At 37.8% G+C, this 18,786-nt stretch overlaps 2 protein-coding genes across 7 annotated transcripts; one reads left to right on the top strand and one right to left on the bottom strand.

Moving 5' to 3' along the window:
• The first annotated feature begins 203 nt into the window (after positions 1-203).
• On the top strand, positions 204-15,674 carry LOC125234373 (polynucleotide 5'-hydroxyl-kinase NOL9). Of its 4 annotated transcripts, none has more exons than XM_048140573.1 (6): positions 204-726; positions 887-2,476; positions 2,808-3,024; positions 4,102-4,584; positions 14,089-14,249; positions 15,276-15,674. In XM_048140573.1, the coding sequence occupies exons 2-6, from the start codon at positions 889-891 to the stop codon at positions 15,545-15,547; spliced, it is 2,721 nt and encodes a 906-aa protein (XP_047996530.1). In that variant the 5' UTR covers positions 204-726; positions 887-888; the 3' UTR covers positions 15,548-15,674. The 4 variants fall into 4 exon arrangements, 3 of the variants coding, with proteins under 3 accessions (XP_047996530.1, XP_047996529.1, XP_047996531.1); XM_048140572.1 differs by having other exon boundaries at positions 204-804; XR_007177995.1 differs by lacking the exons at positions 14,089-14,249; positions 15,276-15,674 and adding an exon at positions 13,393-13,653 and having other exon boundaries at positions 204-804; positions 4,102-4,667.
• Positions 15,675-15,974: 300 nt separating this feature from the next.
• Positions 15,975-17,468, bottom strand: LOC125234376 (ras-like GTP-binding protein Rho1). 3 transcript variants are annotated; one of them, XM_048140579.1, is made up of 2 exons: positions 17,363-17,468; positions 15,975-16,971 (listed from the first exon to the last, which is right to left on the bottom strand). In XM_048140579.1, the coding sequence occupies exon 2, from the start codon at positions 16,964-16,966 to the stop codon at positions 16,388-16,390; it is 579 nt and encodes a 192-aa protein (XP_047996536.1). In that variant the 5' UTR covers positions 16,967-16,971; positions 17,363-17,468; the 3' UTR covers positions 15,975-16,387. The 3 variants fall into 3 exon arrangements, with proteins under 3 accessions (XP_047996536.1, XP_047996535.1, XP_047996534.1); XM_048140578.1 differs by lacking the exon at positions 17,363-17,468 and adding an exon at positions 17,179-17,300; XM_048140577.1 differs by lacking the exon at positions 17,363-17,468 and adding an exon at positions 17,099-17,256.
• Between the last annotated feature and the right edge of the window lie 1,318 nt (positions 17,469-18,786).

Here is an 18,786-nt window from a genome sequence, read left to right as displayed (position 1 = left end):
GTGATGTATCATGCATTTTTGACTCTATTGACAGCATGTCAAAATTCAAATTTGAATAAATCTTTGTCAAGGTCGTGTATTTAACCTTTCGTATGCGTCTGTCAAAAAATTGTCATTAATATATTAGTCATAATAACTACATGTTAAAGTTGAAACAATATGGAGCAGATCTGCTCCTAAGCATACGAGAGGTTAAGGGTTAAAACTGCGTTTTCACATATGTGTGTTTCTTCAACATGAATGACCTGCGCTGAGCACTAGGCCGTAACATATGCGGATTCTATTGGTGTGTATGCCTACGTATGCCTGAGCATACGATGGGTTAAATAGAATGAAGGGCTCATCCTTCTAGTAAATTACAATTTATATCAATAAATTAAAATCACGAGAAAACTGGTCAAAGATAAAATTTTCGCTCATGACGACACGTTAATCCTTATTGGAGCGATGTCAACGCCATCTTATAGTGATTTTTAGAAGTTTATAGTTGGGCCTACCTTTATGTAGTTATTCTACTCACCGGTAGATGACGCTATAGCTGGGCTAAACGCAGGCAGTTTTAAAGTTAGCTCAAACAGTTTGAAATGGGTCCAACTTGAACTTAAAGATTCTTTCAGTGACACATTGAGCTCAAAGTACGAGTTGGACCAAAAGTTACTTTTTATTGACATTGTCTTGTCAAAAATGTCATAATACCACCGACGGCGCTGACCGCGTTTATTTTAAGTTAGTAAAACTGATAAAACTATCACATTTTAGCTGAAAAGAATGTTGAAAACGAAGTGACAAAAGCAATTTAGATTTGTAAGACTAATATCAAAAACATACGCACAATAAATATCACTTGATATTTAAATTATCTGCATTTTAACCGTTTATTTTGCAGGTATGGAGTTTTTTGAAAAAGCGCATGTTGTAAAACGGAATCAAAATATAGACGACAATATGAAAAAACAACTAAAGCAAATGTTGTATGGGTACAAACAAAACGATAATAAACTCATTCGAGATGCGGCCAATATCGAAAAAGAAGATGACTCCACATCTGTAAGTGGCTTTTCCGACCTCGATTTAACCGTGTCTAGCAGTGAGGGGAATAGCACACGGCAAAGGATTTCTTTCATAGGACCCGGAAGTGTAAAAGATGCAGCAATAAGTCTTGATGATTCTATAGATAGTCAATCTCATAAATCTTCAAGTAGCTTTGACGAGAATGACTTTCAGAAGATAAGTGATGTGTCTCTCTCTGATATAAACGAGGACATTGAAAGTCTATCTGAAGGTTCTGTTTCTATCAATGAAAGCAATGATAGCGATGATGATTTCTCAATGACAAGCACTTCTGTAGGTTCTGCTTCAGATGTTGAGTCAAGCGCTAGTGAACCATTTGATCCCGATGGCACATTGGCATCTAAAATATTTGAAAAATTAAAATTGAGGGATAATCCAAAAGTTACCAAGAAGGAAAGAAAAAGGAAGTTAGATCAAATACCAGCACCAAAGAATTATAGTCAAGATTCTCAGATGGAAAGTGACTCAAGTGTTGAGGTGCTTTCTGAAAAGGGATCAGGGAAGGATTCAGTAGACACAGTTGATTACTCGAACATTACATCACCGTCATTTGTTTCTGTAAATGCAGTAGACATGCCTCATCAATCCCTCAGTGATGTACTAGGAGACTACACATACCCAACTGTCAGAAACTTGCCATCGGAAGCCCAGAATTTGTTTGCTACCAACAAGTCTGGTATATTCCCTACTTTGGATGAGGAGAGTGTGAATGATGTAAATGACAGTTTACTCCCAGAACTGGGAAGTGTACTAGATGACCCAGAAGTCATGGATTTAGATTCCAGTACAGACATGCCGGTCGAGGAGAGCTCATTGGCTTATGATGAAACTATAGATACTGAGGAAACATTCCAAAGAGAGAATTCAACAGAGTCAGTTGACACCAACTTTGTAAATCCTGTAAATATTTTCTATGGAAAAAATTGCTGCATACTAATTCTTAAACATCCTGCCGAAATATACATTCATGGAAAAGTAAAAGTTACATTGTTGGGGGGTTTAGTAGAAATTGGTGGCTACACTCTGCAAGATAAGACTTACAAAGTATATGCACCAAATTACAACTGCGCTCAATACTTACGGACACTGGATCATGACAAGGGCTATTATGGGCTATTTGCAAAGTTGACAGGGTCTGGGTTGTCTGTGGCCGCCACTGAAGAAATTGTGACCACCCTCAGTCCCTCTGATAGTATTGTACAATTACAACCGTTGCATGATAGAATAGCTCAGTTTGTAGAAAACAGCTGCACTATAACAGATCTATTTTCTAAGACAAACAAGAATGTAGATGGCTGCTTCAGAAAAGCATCAGACTTTTTGGGATGCTCACTGTACCTTATGAAACCTTGGAAGAGTTTTGAGGAGAATCCTTGTTGGAGCCAAGCCTTGCAACATGGATATAGTAAGATTTTGTTTAATCTTTCTACTTAGAAATGCCAGTATTGTTGTAAGAAATTGTATTTCTACTAACTACTATGCTACCCTGTATATTTTTGATCAGAACATAATGTTTGCAACCAATTTGACACATTTTATAAATAAAATGTTTACTCTAGCACAACTTGCGGTTTCGCCCACAACGCGATTGCATACATATCTAGCTTGATTTGAAGTAGGTACATAACATACTCATGATCGAGAATGCCAGGTCGCAAATTCGCAGGCATAGGCATAGCCAAGTACAATCTATTACTATAAAATTTGGGTATAAAATATAGCTTTAACTCTTCCAGAGCCCCAAAGCAAAGGAATTTTATGCGGCGGTAAAGGCTCGGGCAAGAGCTCATTCCTGCGGTACTATGTGAATAAGCTGCTGGCGCGCGGAGCTGTGCTGGTGATTGACCTGGACCCCGGCCAGAGCGAGTTCACTCCAGCCGGGTCTGTGTCCGCCACTGTGGTGGAGGAACCGCTCCTTGGGCCGCCGTTTACGCACTTGAAGACACCCGAAAGGTATTATTTTGGTAGTACAATATTACGGAGCTTCTTTGTATTTATTTATTCCTTTATTTGTCGCCTTTTGTCTTAAGACATCTGGCAGAATATACTTACAAGACAGGCCTTACCAATCAATAACCTACCTCAGGCGCTAAGGTTTGAGCGTGATAAGAGCGATGTCCCGCTTGCAAAACGGAGCTGCTTATAAATGAGTATCCTTAGAGACAAACTGAACATTTTTTTCTAATTTTAGAAATTCTACGTAAATTAGAATCACATCATTGACATGCATCACTTACTTGCCAAGACGTCGTAAAGATATCCAGCCAGCAGTAAATTAAACCGCTTAGCTACTTTTACTATTGATTCCAATTTCCACTTAATCGAGTTACCCTTTGACTATACGTGCGAAAAAGGTATTGGCAACGCGCATGTGTTATCGCAACTGGTTTACTCGATACGGCGTTCAGTCGCCCGAAAACGCCCAGTCTATTTTGGTTGTCTTCTAATTGACTGAACAGTTACTAATTTTATACGAGACCTGCGTAGTTTTTTCTTAACGTCAGAGCACCGGTCAACCGGCAGTACCTGCCTATAATAAAACCTCACAAATATGTCGTGCATCGTTGTGGTGCTCCCGTAATAATGTAGGCAGGCAGTTTACGTTTTTGATCTGCATTCGTACCTATTTTCGTATCTTGACATTAGTGATAGCAGAAGATTAGATTGAAGTAAATAATTGTAACTGCCGACTGAAATAGAATAATGACAAGTTTCGCCCAACTCATAAATTTACATCAATGACCTATTTCAAAAGATATTGGGTGCATTGGGCCCTTGAAGGTTTTCCGCTACAAGCCATGTCTGATTTTAACCCTTTGTGGACTTTGAGGGCTTACCGCGAACGTTCGACGTAGGAAATGCTCCCTTATTAGACACCTAAAAGTAATACGTACTAATTTACAAGTGTCACGGAAGCAACACGTCGAACGTGGTTCGCGGTAGGCCCCCTGCTTACTTAGGTAATCCAGCTTAACCTAAACACGTGCAGACAGTAACCTTACCCAATGTTTACAAACCGTTCTGTTCCAGGATGTTGAACATCGGTATCATTAGCACAATGGACAACCCGAGACGATACGCCACGGCGGTGCAACAACTCATCGACTATTGCCATAGCGAACCCCGCTTCCAAGACCTCCCATGGATCGTCAACACTATGGGCATGGTCAACGCTCTAGGCCTCCAATTTATGGCCCTAATGACCATCTTACTACAACCAACCTTCATCCTACAAATAGACTCTAAAAACCCTAAAAAGAGATACGCACATCACCTAGACTCAGACACAGTCAAATCACTGTATTACAAATACCAGTACAACTATCTTTTCAAACCAATCAAACTTCAAAACGAGATGGATTATGCCCTCATAATATCAAACGCTGACAGTGTTAAGGGCAACTTCTCGCTGCCGCCTAAGGAGGAGCGATACCTTAACTTTTTGGCCTATTTCGGCAGCTTGATGACTAATAACGCCACTGATGACTTCCTGTTAAGCGTTGTTCCGTATGAGTAAGTAGGTTTTAATTATGATTGTAGATACTACCTATAACCGGAACTCTACTCGCATGGAATGAAGTTGAACATTTCCCTTCCTATCAGACAGGGATCGGAACCCGTTCCCAAATACCATTTGATATCGTTCTTAAACCGTTACCTATAAATTTTGTTCAATGGGAACAAAATAATTTCGGTTACGGTTCTTATATCGTTCCCTAAACGAACGGTTCATTATAAATTTTGTTCAGTGGGAACAAAATAATTTCGGTTTCGGTTCTTATTTCGTTCCCTCAAAGAACAGTTCCTTACAGTAACGTTTAAATGAACGAACAGAATTTTAGCGTTCCTAAAACCAATATTATTTCGTTCCGAGCCGCGCGGGAGTAGGTATAGCGACTGTAGCGAGCGCCAGAGCCGAACGTTTTCGCCGACGCACGAGCCGCCTTTCGCTGTCTCTTTTTCACACGAAGTTCATGTATATTTCTGTTTCGGTTAGCCGGCCGGCCGCGGCCGGCAATGAAGGTGAAGGTAGGTTGTTTGTTTTGTTTACTTCATTTACTTGAGTTGCAACTTTCGGCGTATAAACAGCGAACGTGCAGTGATAGTGTATGCTTGATATTGAAACTATTAGGATAGGAAGAAACAGCATAGAATATACACCATGTATAAAGGGCGGCAAATTTTAAAATTGTAGGGCTCACCGGCCAATTGTCTTCATAAAACCTGTCTACTTAAAGTTTCACGTTAACGGAATCATTAAAGGATTAAGACGATACAGGAGGCAAGCACGAATTCAGATTTTTAGGTCTTTATCGCCGTCGCGTTGACGGGGGCGGAACCCACAGAGAGGCCCTGTATAGTAAAGTTGTGTGTGCGCGTGGCGCACGCACACAGACGCGTACGCCGGCGGCGCAAGTACTCGCGCTCGAGCCGACCGGCGCCCGCAATCGCTCTCTATAGTCTCTATCTATATTTTTCTAGTTTTGGACTTCTGATTTGCGTATAGTTTTGGACTCCGTGAAGTATACTCGTACTGATTTGAATAGAATGCAAATTTGTCATATTTAAGGTATTCTAAATATTATTCCTTACCTTATACATAATGTAATTATCTTAAAAGGAATCATGATACCGAAATAAAGTTATTCGGTATGTAAAAAACTAAAGCCTTTTCGATGTCAAAAAGAAAGTTTAAAATAATTTTGTGATAAAGTAAATATTTTCTGAAAGGATTGGGTTATACCTAGGGATTGCAATAATATAAAATCCGGATTTTCGGATTATTTTTAGGGCAAAATCCGAACTCCGGATTAAATCCGGATTTTTTTAGTAACTAAAGCCTGACAAGTTTTTATTTGACCCTGGAAGAGTGTCGCTACAAATCGTTTTCATATGGCAATAATGTGCCGACGTCATGTATAATCGGGACAGCGAGTACTGGGTTTCGTTTCGCGTTAATATTTGTAGAAAATTAAAGCATGGTTTTAGAGAATGACAATTTAATAAGCTAGGTTTGAAGACTTGCTACTTCCACACAGCCTAAAATTCATGAAGCTTGTGCCTGTATCGAAGTCGTCGATGTTTATTTTCTTCTTACGTGGGACCTTGTTTTGTACTGGTGGCGATGATGAAACGGCCTCCTTATTTCTTTAAATATTTTTCACGGCAGAGCTAAATACAGACACCATAAATAAGAACAAAAAATATATTAAGCTAAATCGAAACCAACTAATCATTGCATGAGAACATTATTAGGGTGCCCGCCCCCTACACGTAAAGTGGGGAGAGATTTTTTTTTCATTTCAACCCTGACGTGTGATATACCTATTGTTGGATAGGTATTAAAAAATGAATAGGGGTTTACTACTAACATTTTTTGATATTGTTAATTTTTTCGGAAATAATCGCTCGGAAATGTATGGGACATTTCAGAGGTAAACTTTTGTATGGGCTTTGTCAGTCCCGGTATCTATCGTCCTTGATATTAGGCAAGTCAATGTGCACCTCTAACGACTCTTACGCAGTGGCCATTGAGGCCAATCAATTAAAGGTGAGGAAACAGTCTCAGCTGTTGCCATTAGATTTGGTGAAAATAACATTGATCGCGTTGGATATGGTAAGTATGGTTAAGAAACTAAAGCCTGACCAGAAATATAAATAACTATTGTCAGGCAGAAGTGCGCTGTTATTCTGATGTATGGAGTGACAGTTCAGTATAGTATGATGACTATGAAGAAAATAGTTTTAATGAAATTCCGCTACATGGCGCGTAGTCATATATTTCTGGTCATGCTTTTTACATGTGTATAAAATAAAACAAAACTTATGAATCTTATGATATAATCTTTCCAGTAATTGCCTATGGGAAAATAACATTGTAGTTACCACTGGTAACAACTTAGTGGTAACTCTGACTAGTGGAATAACCCTTATTTTATAACGATATTTCACTAACGAATGTACCAAAATATGATTGACTTTTACACTGAAGCTATAATTATGATAGAGTACACATAATCTTGATACACATTTAATAATATTTTTCTATTTTATTTTCGAGATCTTCTAAACAAGCCCGTAAATTCTCTTCGGGAACTTGTTCTAACTTTTTTCTTATAACGACTGCAACTATATTACGCTTGCATGAACAAGGGCACATCGCGTCCGGTTCCGGTTCACTATAAATGGATTGCATGGGTTGTGCTCTCTCAAGGACTGCATCTTGGTCCTTAAAAACATTTAAAAACATATCACTATTACAAATTCACACAGATTAAGTAACACACATATTTATACAAATTAGTGCAGATTATATTTTATACAGCTTTCTCACACTATAAGCACTTACATCCAACTCAAGGTCATCAGAATCGCTTGGATATGGGGTAGTTTTTTCTCTATATATATTTTTTGAAGGCTAGATCTTCATCATCTATGTCAAAGCTTTTATCTGCAATAAAAATATCTTATTTATTTTGCATAATGTACTTACATTTCTAGAAAATTATTACAATAAGTTACAAGCTTTTGAGAATTGGGCCCTTGGTGTATCTACATGGAATACACAACTGTAGTTGGCGAGTGTATTAGTGTCTACACTGTCTACAGACGACCAAACCGACCAAGGTCCAACAAGTACGGGATTGTAAGAGCGGGAGAGCTACGTCAACCGGGGTGGCTTTAGGAAAATTTGGGGTTACTTTGATGGTATTTGAACGGCTTTAAAATTAACATCATTCATTATTTACTGAAACTGTTCATGTAATTAGTAGATAGATAATAGATCAATAAATATTCTTGTAAATCTACCATAGAAAATCGCGAATTTACTTACAGTATGACTTTAAAACTAAATTTTCAAAGTCACCCCTGCGTTTTAAAGCCACCCCGGTTGACCGTATAAGGCTTTCTCATTTTTTTACAAATAACTGCGTCCCTAATTGACATATGTCGGTACGGTCGCCTGTAAGTACCTACTTTAGGAGTGACACCGAATAGGGCTTGTATTGTAATCCGGATATATCCGCTGATTTTGAAATTCGGATAATTTGCACGTTAAAATCCGGATAAAACGAATAATTCGAATATTGTGAATGACAGAAATACCATTGCAATTTTTAAGAAGCTCATTTGGAAAACAAATTTTAAAGTAAAATTAACACATTTACGATATTAAAGCGATTTATATCAAAAATTACTCCTTGAGTGGCACTACTACCTTATTTAATAATAGTCATACTAGTTATGAAAAGAAAGCTGCACTTTTGGATGGAAGCAAGTCGCTTTGCATGGTGATAGTAGACATCATAGTAAACGATTTTTTCCGAGGATATCGAAATTTCATCCCTTAAGAAGCCGAGCGTAGCGAGGTGTTTTATGAAAATGAAAAAAATTCTATCTTTTTATTGTATCGTCCGATTTTGACAAAACGTATCTCAAATGAAAGGTATTAATTTGTGTAATTAAAAAAAAAAATACAAAGAAAAAAATTTAAAATAAAAGTAAGAAAAAAATAAAAAAAGTAAATTTCCGTCTCGCACTGAATAACTTCAAAGAATGACAGACAAAATGTACAATGTCGATATACAAGTTTTTTTTTAATTGAAGACAGATAAATTTTTAGTTGAAAACTGAAGACCGCATCGAAATCAGAGCAGCATTTTTTAAGATACAAGTTGCCAAAGTTGGGAAAGATCGCTTTATATGGCCACTTTGAAATTCCTTTGCCAGAAAGTCAGAAATAATATGTTTTTCGGACACAGAAAAATACATAGTAACAGTACACATCAAAATAAAATTAAAAATTCCGAGGATATTATAATTTCATCCCTTAGAACGACGAGCGTAGCGAGGTCGGTTACGAAAACCGAAAAAAAATCTCATTTTTTTGTACGTCGTCCGATTTTGACAAAACATGTTTCATTTGAAAGGTATTACTTTATGTAACTTAAAAAAAATATTGAAAAAAATTGGAAAAAAATGTAAGATTTAAAAAAAAAAAACCTTAATTTTCGTATCACACTGAATAACCGCAAAAAACGGTAGACACGGTGTATAATTTCGATATATGATTTTTTTAAATTAAAGACAAATAAATGTATGATTATAAACTAAAAACCGAATCGAAATCGAATCAGTAGTTTTTAAGATGCAATTTGTCAAAGTTGGCTTAGTTTGTTTATATGGTCGCTTATAAATTCCTTAGCCAGAAAGTCAGAAACATTATATTTTTCTCACAGTTAAAAGTATGCATAGGTAATAGACATCATAATAAACAATTTTTTACGAGGATATAAAAAATTCATCCCTTGGAAAGCCGAGCGTAGCGATGTCTGTTACGAAAAACAAAAAAAAGGCAGTTTTTTTTATTGGATCGTCTTTGTAAGGGTTTCTAAGGAATGAAATTTTTATATCCTTGTAAAAAAATGTTTATAATGATGTCTATTACCTATGCATACTTTTAACTGTAAGAAAAATATAATGTTTCTGACTTTCTGGCTAAGGAATTTATATTATAACTATTATAAGCGACCATATAAACAAACTAAGCCAACTTTGACAACTTGCATCTTAAAAACTACTGATTCGATTTCGATTCGGTTTTTTAGTTTATAATCATACATTTATTTGTCTTTAATTTAAAAAAATCATATATCGAAATTATACACCGTGTCTACCGTTATTTGCGGTTATTCAGTGTGATACGAAAATTATGGTTTATTTTTTTAAATCTTACTTTTTTTTCTAATTTTTTTCAATATTTTTTTTAAGTTACATAAAGTAATACCTTTCAAATGAAACATGTTTTGTCAAAATCGGACGACGTACAAAAAAATGAGATTTTTTTTTTCGGTTTTCGTAACCGACCTCGCTACGCTCGTCGTTCTAAGGGATGAAATTATAATATCCTCGGAATTTTTAATTTTAGTTTGATGTGTACTGTTACTATGTATTTTTCTGTGTCAGAAAAACATGTTATTTCTGACTTTCTGGCAAAGGAATTTCAAAGTGGCCATATAAAGCGATCTTTCTCAACTTTGGCAACTTGTATCTTAAAAAATGCTGATCTGATTTCGATGCGGTCTTCAGTTTTCAACTAAAAATTTATCTGTCTTCGATTAAAAAAAACTTGTATATCGACATTGTACATTTTGTCTGTCATTCTTTGAAGTTATTCAGTGCGAGACGGAAATTTACTTTTTTTATTTTTTTCTTACTTTTCTTTTAAATTTTTTTTCTTTGTATTTTTTTTTAAATTACACAAATTAATACCTTTCATTTGAGATACGTTTTGTCAGAATCGGACGATACAATAAAAAGATAGAATTTTTTTCATTTTCATAAAACACCTCGCTACGCTCGGCTTCCTAAGAGATGAAATTTCGATATCCTCGGAAAAAATCGTTTACTATAATGTCTACTATCACCATGCAAAGCGGCTTGCTTCCATCCAAAAGTGCAGCTTTTGGCCAAAAATTCTCCATAACAAGTATGACTATAAGTAAATAAATAATAAACAAAAATATTGGGGGACATCTTACATAGATCAACCTAGCCCCAAACTAAGCAAAGCTTGTACTATGGGTGCTAGGCGACGATACGAATACATACTTATATAGATAAATACATACTTATATACACAGAAAACATCCAAGACTCAGGAACAAATATCTATGCTCATCACACAAATAAATGCCCTTACCGGGATTCGAATCCGCCGGGACCGCGGCTTAGCAGGCAGGGTTTTTTTCATGAATATTTGTGGATAATCTCATGTAAATGTATATCAATTTAACTCAATCAATCAAGTGACACTGAGTACCGTATCAAACGCTGCACTTTCATTATTGTTAGCATCCGAATACATTATAAATAAATAAATAAATTGCAAACAGAACTAAAACTGTTCAAATTTTCTGACAAAAAGAAGTCTTCTATGTATCCCGCGGCGGAAGACCTGTTTAGTATTGAACTGCAGAACAAGATGAAGTAGTTAAGCAGATACGCTTTTACATTTTATCCTTTCAAAATAGGTTGCAAGTGTTGCAACACCAAAACTTTTTCGCTGTATACGTAACGTAAGGCCCTCTGGCTAAGAACGTCTACCCGAGAGTCCCAAGTGTAACTGGAATGGAGTCACGAAGTCATCAAAGATAAGAGGTGAAAATTATTAGAGAGAAAGATCATTCAGCCTTGTTATTTAACAAAGCTAAATGGTGTTTGTAATATGTCATAGTTCTTTTTGCATTTGAATAAATCGGCAATGAAAACCTCGTAAATGCAATCTGATATTTAAACAAGGAGTAGGTAGGTAATACCTTTTTTAGGTAATATTCGATCTAAACGATCACAACATGACGTTTTGCCTCATATGGCAATCAGATTATGTCTCTAGCATTAAAATTCATTAATATCAAATATTAGTCAAAATTACATAAAAATAAAATCATATATCTTATGGGCAACTGAAGTCATTTCATAAAAACCGGCCAAGAGCGTGTCGGGCCACGCTCAGTGTAGGGTTCCGTAGTTTTCCGTATTTTTCTCAAAAACTACTGAACCTATCAAGTTCAAAACAATTTTCCTAGAAAGTCTTTATAAAGTTCTACTTTTGTGATTTTTTTCATATTTTTTAAATATATGGTTCAAAAGTTAGAGGGGGGGGGGACGCACTTTTTTTCCTTTAAGAGCGATTATTTCCGAAAATATTAATATTATCAAAAAACGATCTAAGTAAACCCTTATTCATTTTTAAATACCTATCCAACGATGTATCACACGTTGGGGTTGGAATGAAAAAAAAATCTGCCCCCACTTTACATGTAGGGGTGGTACCCTAATAAAACATTTTTTTCCATTTTTTATTTTTGCACTTTGTTGGCGTGATTGATATACATATTGCTACCAAATTTCAGCTTTCTAGTGCTTACGGTTACTGAGATTATCCCGGACGGACGGACGGACGGACGGACGGACGGACGGACGGACGGACAGACAGACATGGCGAAGCTATAAGGGTTCCTAGTTGACTACGGAACCCTAAAAAAGGCAAGAATGAAATAACTAAGTAACCTAACCTAACATTAAGGTTACGAACAACAGCTCAAGCCTGATTATAAAATAACAATTTCCTACGACGTGTTTTTCGTATCGTAGTACATAATTATGTTACTAATTATGAGATTTATTAAATAAAATAAAAAATATTCGAAATATCCATTTTATCCGAATATCCGGATTTTCAAATATCGAGTCGAATCATCCGGATTTCGAATTGGACGGATAATTGCAAGCCCTAACACCGAACCACCGGGCAGAGTTTCAGTATTTAGGTTTATGAAGGTTTAGTATAGGTAAGTACTTACTCAGTGGCTCATTCTGTGCATCGATCAAGTCATAAATATCATCATTAGTGCCCCTTTCACTCGCAGCAGTATAAGAACATTGGATGAATTGGGATTCTTCGAGTTCTGGGACACGGAAGTGTTGAATACTAAAAACAATTTATTTTTGTGACTAATTGCACATTTCACATCTTTCATTGTGACGTTTTTAGACTAAGGGCCCGTTGTTGTTAAGTAGTGTATATTGTACACACGCACACGCACACGCACACGCACACGCACCCACACGCACACACACACACACACACACACACACACACACACACACACACACACACACACACACACACACACACACACACACACACACACACACACACACACACACACACACACACAGACCTGAGATGAAATACCAAGGTCAAATAAGGACGCTCGCTCTTGCTAATAGCGGCGTCCCGTCCTTATTTGACCTTGGACTGTACGATTGCCTGTAAATAAATACTTAAGCGTCGTGACATTACTTAAATTTTAAAATCGGTAAAATTGAAAGCACTAAGTTAAAAGAAAAAAACTTACTTCATTGTGGTTGTGGTGCAGAATGTTTTCGACGTATTTGTTTCGTTCGACGCCACGTTTACTCACCGCTAGTCTCAAATCAAACTAAAGTTACTAAAGTGATGGCCGTGGCCGACACCGCTTGCACTGTTCGTTCAAATTCTTGGAAATAGAAAAACCGAAATAATTTCGTTCCTGCGAACTGTTCTTTAAAGAACGTATCATTTAATTCCGTTCCCGCGAACTGTTCTTTAAAGAACGTATCATTTAATTCTGTTCTTCGGAACAGTTCTCACTCATAAACGTTCGTTCACTGAACGAAAAAGAATACCGGTTAATGGAACCAGAAACGCTAAAGTAAAGTTCTCGGGTCAACGTACGGAACCGTTCCGAAAAAAATACCGGTATCCGATCCCTGCTATCAGATGTTGAATAAAAAAAAACTTTACAAAAATCGGTACAGTAATTTAGCTAGTAAAATTATGACCATTTTTTTAGTCAAAGTTCTTATACTTGATGTCGAACTAGATCGCATTGATTCCCCCCATTCCTACCACAGCCAAAACATAAAACTAGTCAACAAAAAGCTAACCTTGAAATATGTTTAGAAACACGTAGTACACAAACAAGTATCGCTTTTCCCGTTACTACGGGTTCCCGGTACGGCTGTGAATGAATAGTGACTCATCGCGGCAATCGCCCTTATCACTGCAGCTAATTCTTGCGGTGACATCATTTAATTGTTACTTCAGTTATTAATATTCTATGCACCAGATATAGTTTTTCATGGGAATAGTTAACATTGACATCTGATGTGGGAATCTGGGGCTACAAAGCGATCTCTTTCAGACAACCTTGATAGAACCGGTGGATTTAGTTCGTCCAAAGTGTCCAACTAATTTTCTAGATTAGGTACTGGATTATCTAGGCTTTCAGAAAGTTGTCTCTATACATATCATATCTGGAAGTTTCATGAATTACATTTTTTCAAAGGTCGGTACCGTTCATAGGTACCTAATTTAGATTCGAATTATTTTCAACTGTGGGAGTGTAGGCCGCTTTTTTCTTCAATTGTAGGTACAGTTTCAAAACTTCACCACGGTATTGTTTTCAGAGTGGACCTACGCAACTTATACATCGCGTTGAACGTTCGCATCAATGAAGAGAATATTGCACGAGTAATAAACGGCAAAATAGTAGCACTTTGCAAGCACGAGGGCGACGGAGGCAAGATATACACGCTCAGAGATACTCCGTTGAGGTGCTACGGACACGGTTCGTATCAGTTGTTGTTAATTATAATGTATACTATACAGGATTTTAAGTAGTTACCTGCAATACCGTACGAGGGTAGAGGTCGATTCTCAAAGAGCTGGCGCGAGTGGAACGTGAGTGAAATATCATATGCATGTCTGTGACAAGACAGATTAACCAATATCTTATAATGGTAGCTCTTGACGGCTACTACTGCTATATATCGATACAGGTGTTACTCATACAACCAAGTGTTGTTCATTCCATTCATGCCAGCTCTCGTGAATCGACCACCCACCGCAGGACATAGGTCATGAGCAACTTTTATTATGGGACTAATCTCGAAATCTTAAAACAAAATTACTTTCCCATAGAAAATGTCGTCATATCAGCCAAATATACACACCCAATGTTTATTTACAATTGGTACCACAGTAAAAGTAGCTCAGTATGACCTATAGATTCCCCTTAAGAAAGATTTAAGTAGACCTAGTAGTAGTATCCGATTTTATGGTTTGTTAAAACCTAGCTAATTTATTATTTTGGAATTACTTAGTCATAATAATTAACGAGAATTGTAGAGCCTCTGGAAATAACTTTAACAAACATAATTTATCAATTAATTACTAAATCTGCAATGTCGGTCTTTCCTCATTGCAGTGACTCATGTAATGACAACATTTTAACTGAGTAATTTGTCTATGTGACGTCATAACAATTCGAGATGTAAAAATAAAATGATAGAGGGTCGCACGATCAAAAGTAACTAGGTCATACGCCGCTGTTATGTTCCGCGCGAAGACGAGTGCCAAAAACTTGTTCAAAATAATGACTATGTTTATCAATGACCGGCGCGGTTACATGTGCGACGAATTCTATCTACTACACTACAAGCCGACTCGGCGTTTTAACTATTGGCACGCGACCAACCGTAGTTGAAAATTTCCTTTCGGTAATGTTAAGTCATAAATAATTCCGTTATCAGATACATAGAGGCAATAAAGTGGCGATTAAAGATAAGTAGAGTAATATTCGAATCACTCACAGGTCTCGTTCGCGGGATAGACTCGGAGCGGGGGCTGTGCTACGTGGTGACGCCGGCGGCGGCGGTGCGGACGGCGGCCGACACGCTGCTGTACGCGGACTGGGCGCCGGAGCTGCGCGCGGGCGCGAGCCTCCCGGCCGGCTCCGCGCTGCCGTACCGCGCGCCCGCCGCCGCGCCGCAGCGCCAGCTCATGTCGGCCCCCCGCCGCCGGTACAACCCGCTACAACTCATCAAAATGTCTAGGGGTCCTAAAGTGAAAGCTTCCATCGGTTAATAGAAGTGTAATCGGAGCGGATCCGAAATATCACCTTAAATCATAAAAGGAAGTCTAATTTTATGTTAATTCATGTATATTTGAAAGATAATTTTGTACTTACAATACTAATAAAACATAACATAGATGATCGATTTTAACTTAAATATTTCCCCGTCCTAAACACCTCGGATTTATAAATGCTGTATTAAATTTTTATAAAAGTCAAAAAGAGTCTAGAAAAGAATTGTTAAAACGTGGGGTTCGTTTATTACTAATAAATTATATTAGCATGCGATGTGATCATACAAAGTTAAGATTTCACACAAACAAATAGATTACAAAAAAACTGCCCTACACGAGAAGAATCAGATTGATTGGACGTCTCAGAGACGCATCACCTGACGGGCACTTGCTGCGTCAGGGCGCCCGAGTCAAACAAACATCCTACACATTATACATCACTATTTTATTCAAAAATTAAAATACAAAATATGAAACTCAATAGTCTCATTGAGACGGGCGCGAGGAATAATCTATCAGGAAGAAATGCTACTTGATTATATAACTTGACAGAATAGCACAAAAATTCCATGGGCCCAAAGACAGGGGCCCACTTTCGTCCCCGACTAACATTTGTTAAGGCATTTATGCTTAATCTTTATAGATAATCTATAAAATATACAAGTACCAATTGTGAAAGTGTAGCCACACGAATACTGAGTGGATGTGCGTGCAGCGGCGAGACTCGGCGCCGGCAGGCGGAGCCCGCGGCGCGGCTGCAGCCCGGTCGTTTCAAACGTAAGTGTTCAGGCAGTATGCGAACCATTCATAAATCAGAGTCTCCCAACAACGGCACAATTACAGCAGAGAACACCTAGTCTTCTTCTTCTTCTTGACCTGTAGCGCGGCGCGGGTGGCCGTCTCGAACACCTCGCGCACGCCCTCCTTGCTCTTGGCCGAGCACTCGAGGTAGGCGAACGCGTTGATCTTCTCGGCCATCGCGCGGCCCTCCTGCGGCTTCACGGGCTCCTGTTTCATCTTGCGGAGCTCGTTGATCGTGGCCGGGTCGTTGCGCAAATCCTTTTTGTTGCCCACCAGGATAATGGGCACATTGGGGCAGAAGTGCTTCACCTCGGGCGTCCACTTCTCGGGGATGTTCTCGAGCGAGTCGGGCGAGTCCACCGAGAAGCACATGAGGATCACGTCGGTGTCCGGATAGGATAGCGGCCGCAGCCGGTCGTAGTCCTCCTGTCCGGCCGTATCCCACAGCGCCAGTTCGACTTGTTTGCCGTCAACCTCGATGTCGGCGACGTAGTTTTCGAACACGGTAGGCACGTACACTTCCGGGAACTGGTCCTTGCTGAACACGATCAGCAGGCATGTTTTACCGCAAGCACCGTCACCTACGATCACTAATTTTTTGCGTATCGCAGCCATCGGTCCTGTAAAACAATGCAACGCAAATAATTACAAGTGAGCGTCAACGCCTTTCGTGACTTATAAATATGGCCGCCGTATAGGATTATGAGTAGGGAGTAGTCAGACAAGCCCTCAATTGTGAATAAGCACCTGAACTAGCGGAAGAAGTACAGCACCACCACATAGTACCCTCACATGCGAGGGTGGTTATTTATTATATTTGTAGATACCTGAAGATTCTGGCTAATTTCTGCAGAATATTGGCTTATCGACACTACTAATCGTCTTTGCTCATCACAAGCACTTTCGTTCGTACAATAGTGTTGCGATATTTAAAAATATAGGAGTTTAATTTAGAACTTATATTTTTAATACAAATATAGATAGAGTAATAGTAAATAACAAAAAACCAACCTTAAACGACTATTTTAAATAATAACTCGTGAATTGAACAGTTTTATCACAAGAAAATAATTAACACTTTATTTTCTCCGATGACATAAGCGTACTGAGTTGCCATAATGTTAGAAAATTTATGACCGCTACCGTTTGACATTCTGTTTTATTTTTAAATTCCGTTGTACGCAGCTAACTATAAAATCCAGAAAACTGTTTCACACGATCCAACACATAAGACGGTCAAGCAAATATTGGCAAAAAAAGGCGGCAAATTTGAAGAATCTAGGCCAAAATGTAGCACGTGCCTTCTAAACCTTGATATTGGCGGAATCTTCGACGAGCCATCATAAATAAAAATAAAATAACGCTTGAAATTATTGAAAAATAGGAGCGAAGGTTTGTTGTCGATAGAAAATATTTATTTATTCCCTCACAGAGCGAGAACAAAAGTCATGATTTGATTTTTGTTTACGCTTAAATCTGGCGAAATCTCTTGAGATACCCTTATCGATTACTCAAAGTTATATTTCGTCCGAGTTTTTTAAACTCTTAAGAATTCCTAGTATTTTTAGTTGGTGAGAAATACTGTTATACATTCAGAAAGTGTATTTCAAACAATGTTCAAACATTTCAAGTGTACTGAGTTTTTTTATAGCGATCGAAAGTAAACAATACTCAGGATTCGAAACGGTTATAGAAAGTTTACAAAATCGCAGCTTTGCGAGTCTACAACATCTAAAGCAGTTGTATGTGGATAAGTTTCAGGTTTACGACCTCTGCCCCATGAATAAAATTTCAAATTGCTTTTTTAAGAGGAGGTACGCTGACTTTTTGCGTCAGAGAGCACCGTCACCATCATAGCGGTTACAGTAGTACATAGTAATTTAATGGTTACAGTAAAAAAAAGAAGGTAGCGACATTTTTGTCCTCATTTAGCATTTAGCAACAACGAAATTTATCAAACCCATGCTGAGTTTTTATTTGCTAAATAGAAAAAGGGACTCCAGGGACAGAAAAAAAAACAAAACCATTTTTACAGTTAAGGCACTTTAATGAGATATATGAATATTTGTATTTGATACCGAATATTTGAAGGTACCATCGTAATAGTTTCAACAATACAGTTTCATAAACGGTCAAACCCTATTCATTTTATTACGATGTCATATTAACAACTTAGGCATTTATCGTATTGTATACATGACATTTCTTGCTTTATTTTATTTATACAACCAATAAAAACAAACAAAACAAACAGCCTTTCCATTGTCATTCCTCCCTCACGGTATCTATCCTTTTTCAATTCACATTCTTATGGCCCCTACACTATAGGACAGTATTTAGTACGATATATGACACTGATGGCTCAAATACCTACCTGGATTAATTTAAAATATCTGGGCGACCGAGCTTCGCTCGGTTCTGTTTCGTATCCTTGA

This window comes from Leguminivora glycinivorella, chromosome 16, assembly GCF_023078275.1.
Source record: "Leguminivora glycinivorella isolate SPB_JAAS2020 chromosome 16, LegGlyc_1.1, whole genome shotgun sequence".
Classification (NCBI taxonomy): domain Eukaryota; kingdom Metazoa; phylum Arthropoda; class Insecta; order Lepidoptera; family Tortricidae; genus Leguminivora; species Leguminivora glycinivorella.
The sequence above is the reverse complement of the archived record's forward strand: the minus strand, read 5'-3'. Positions and strand labels throughout refer to the sequence as shown.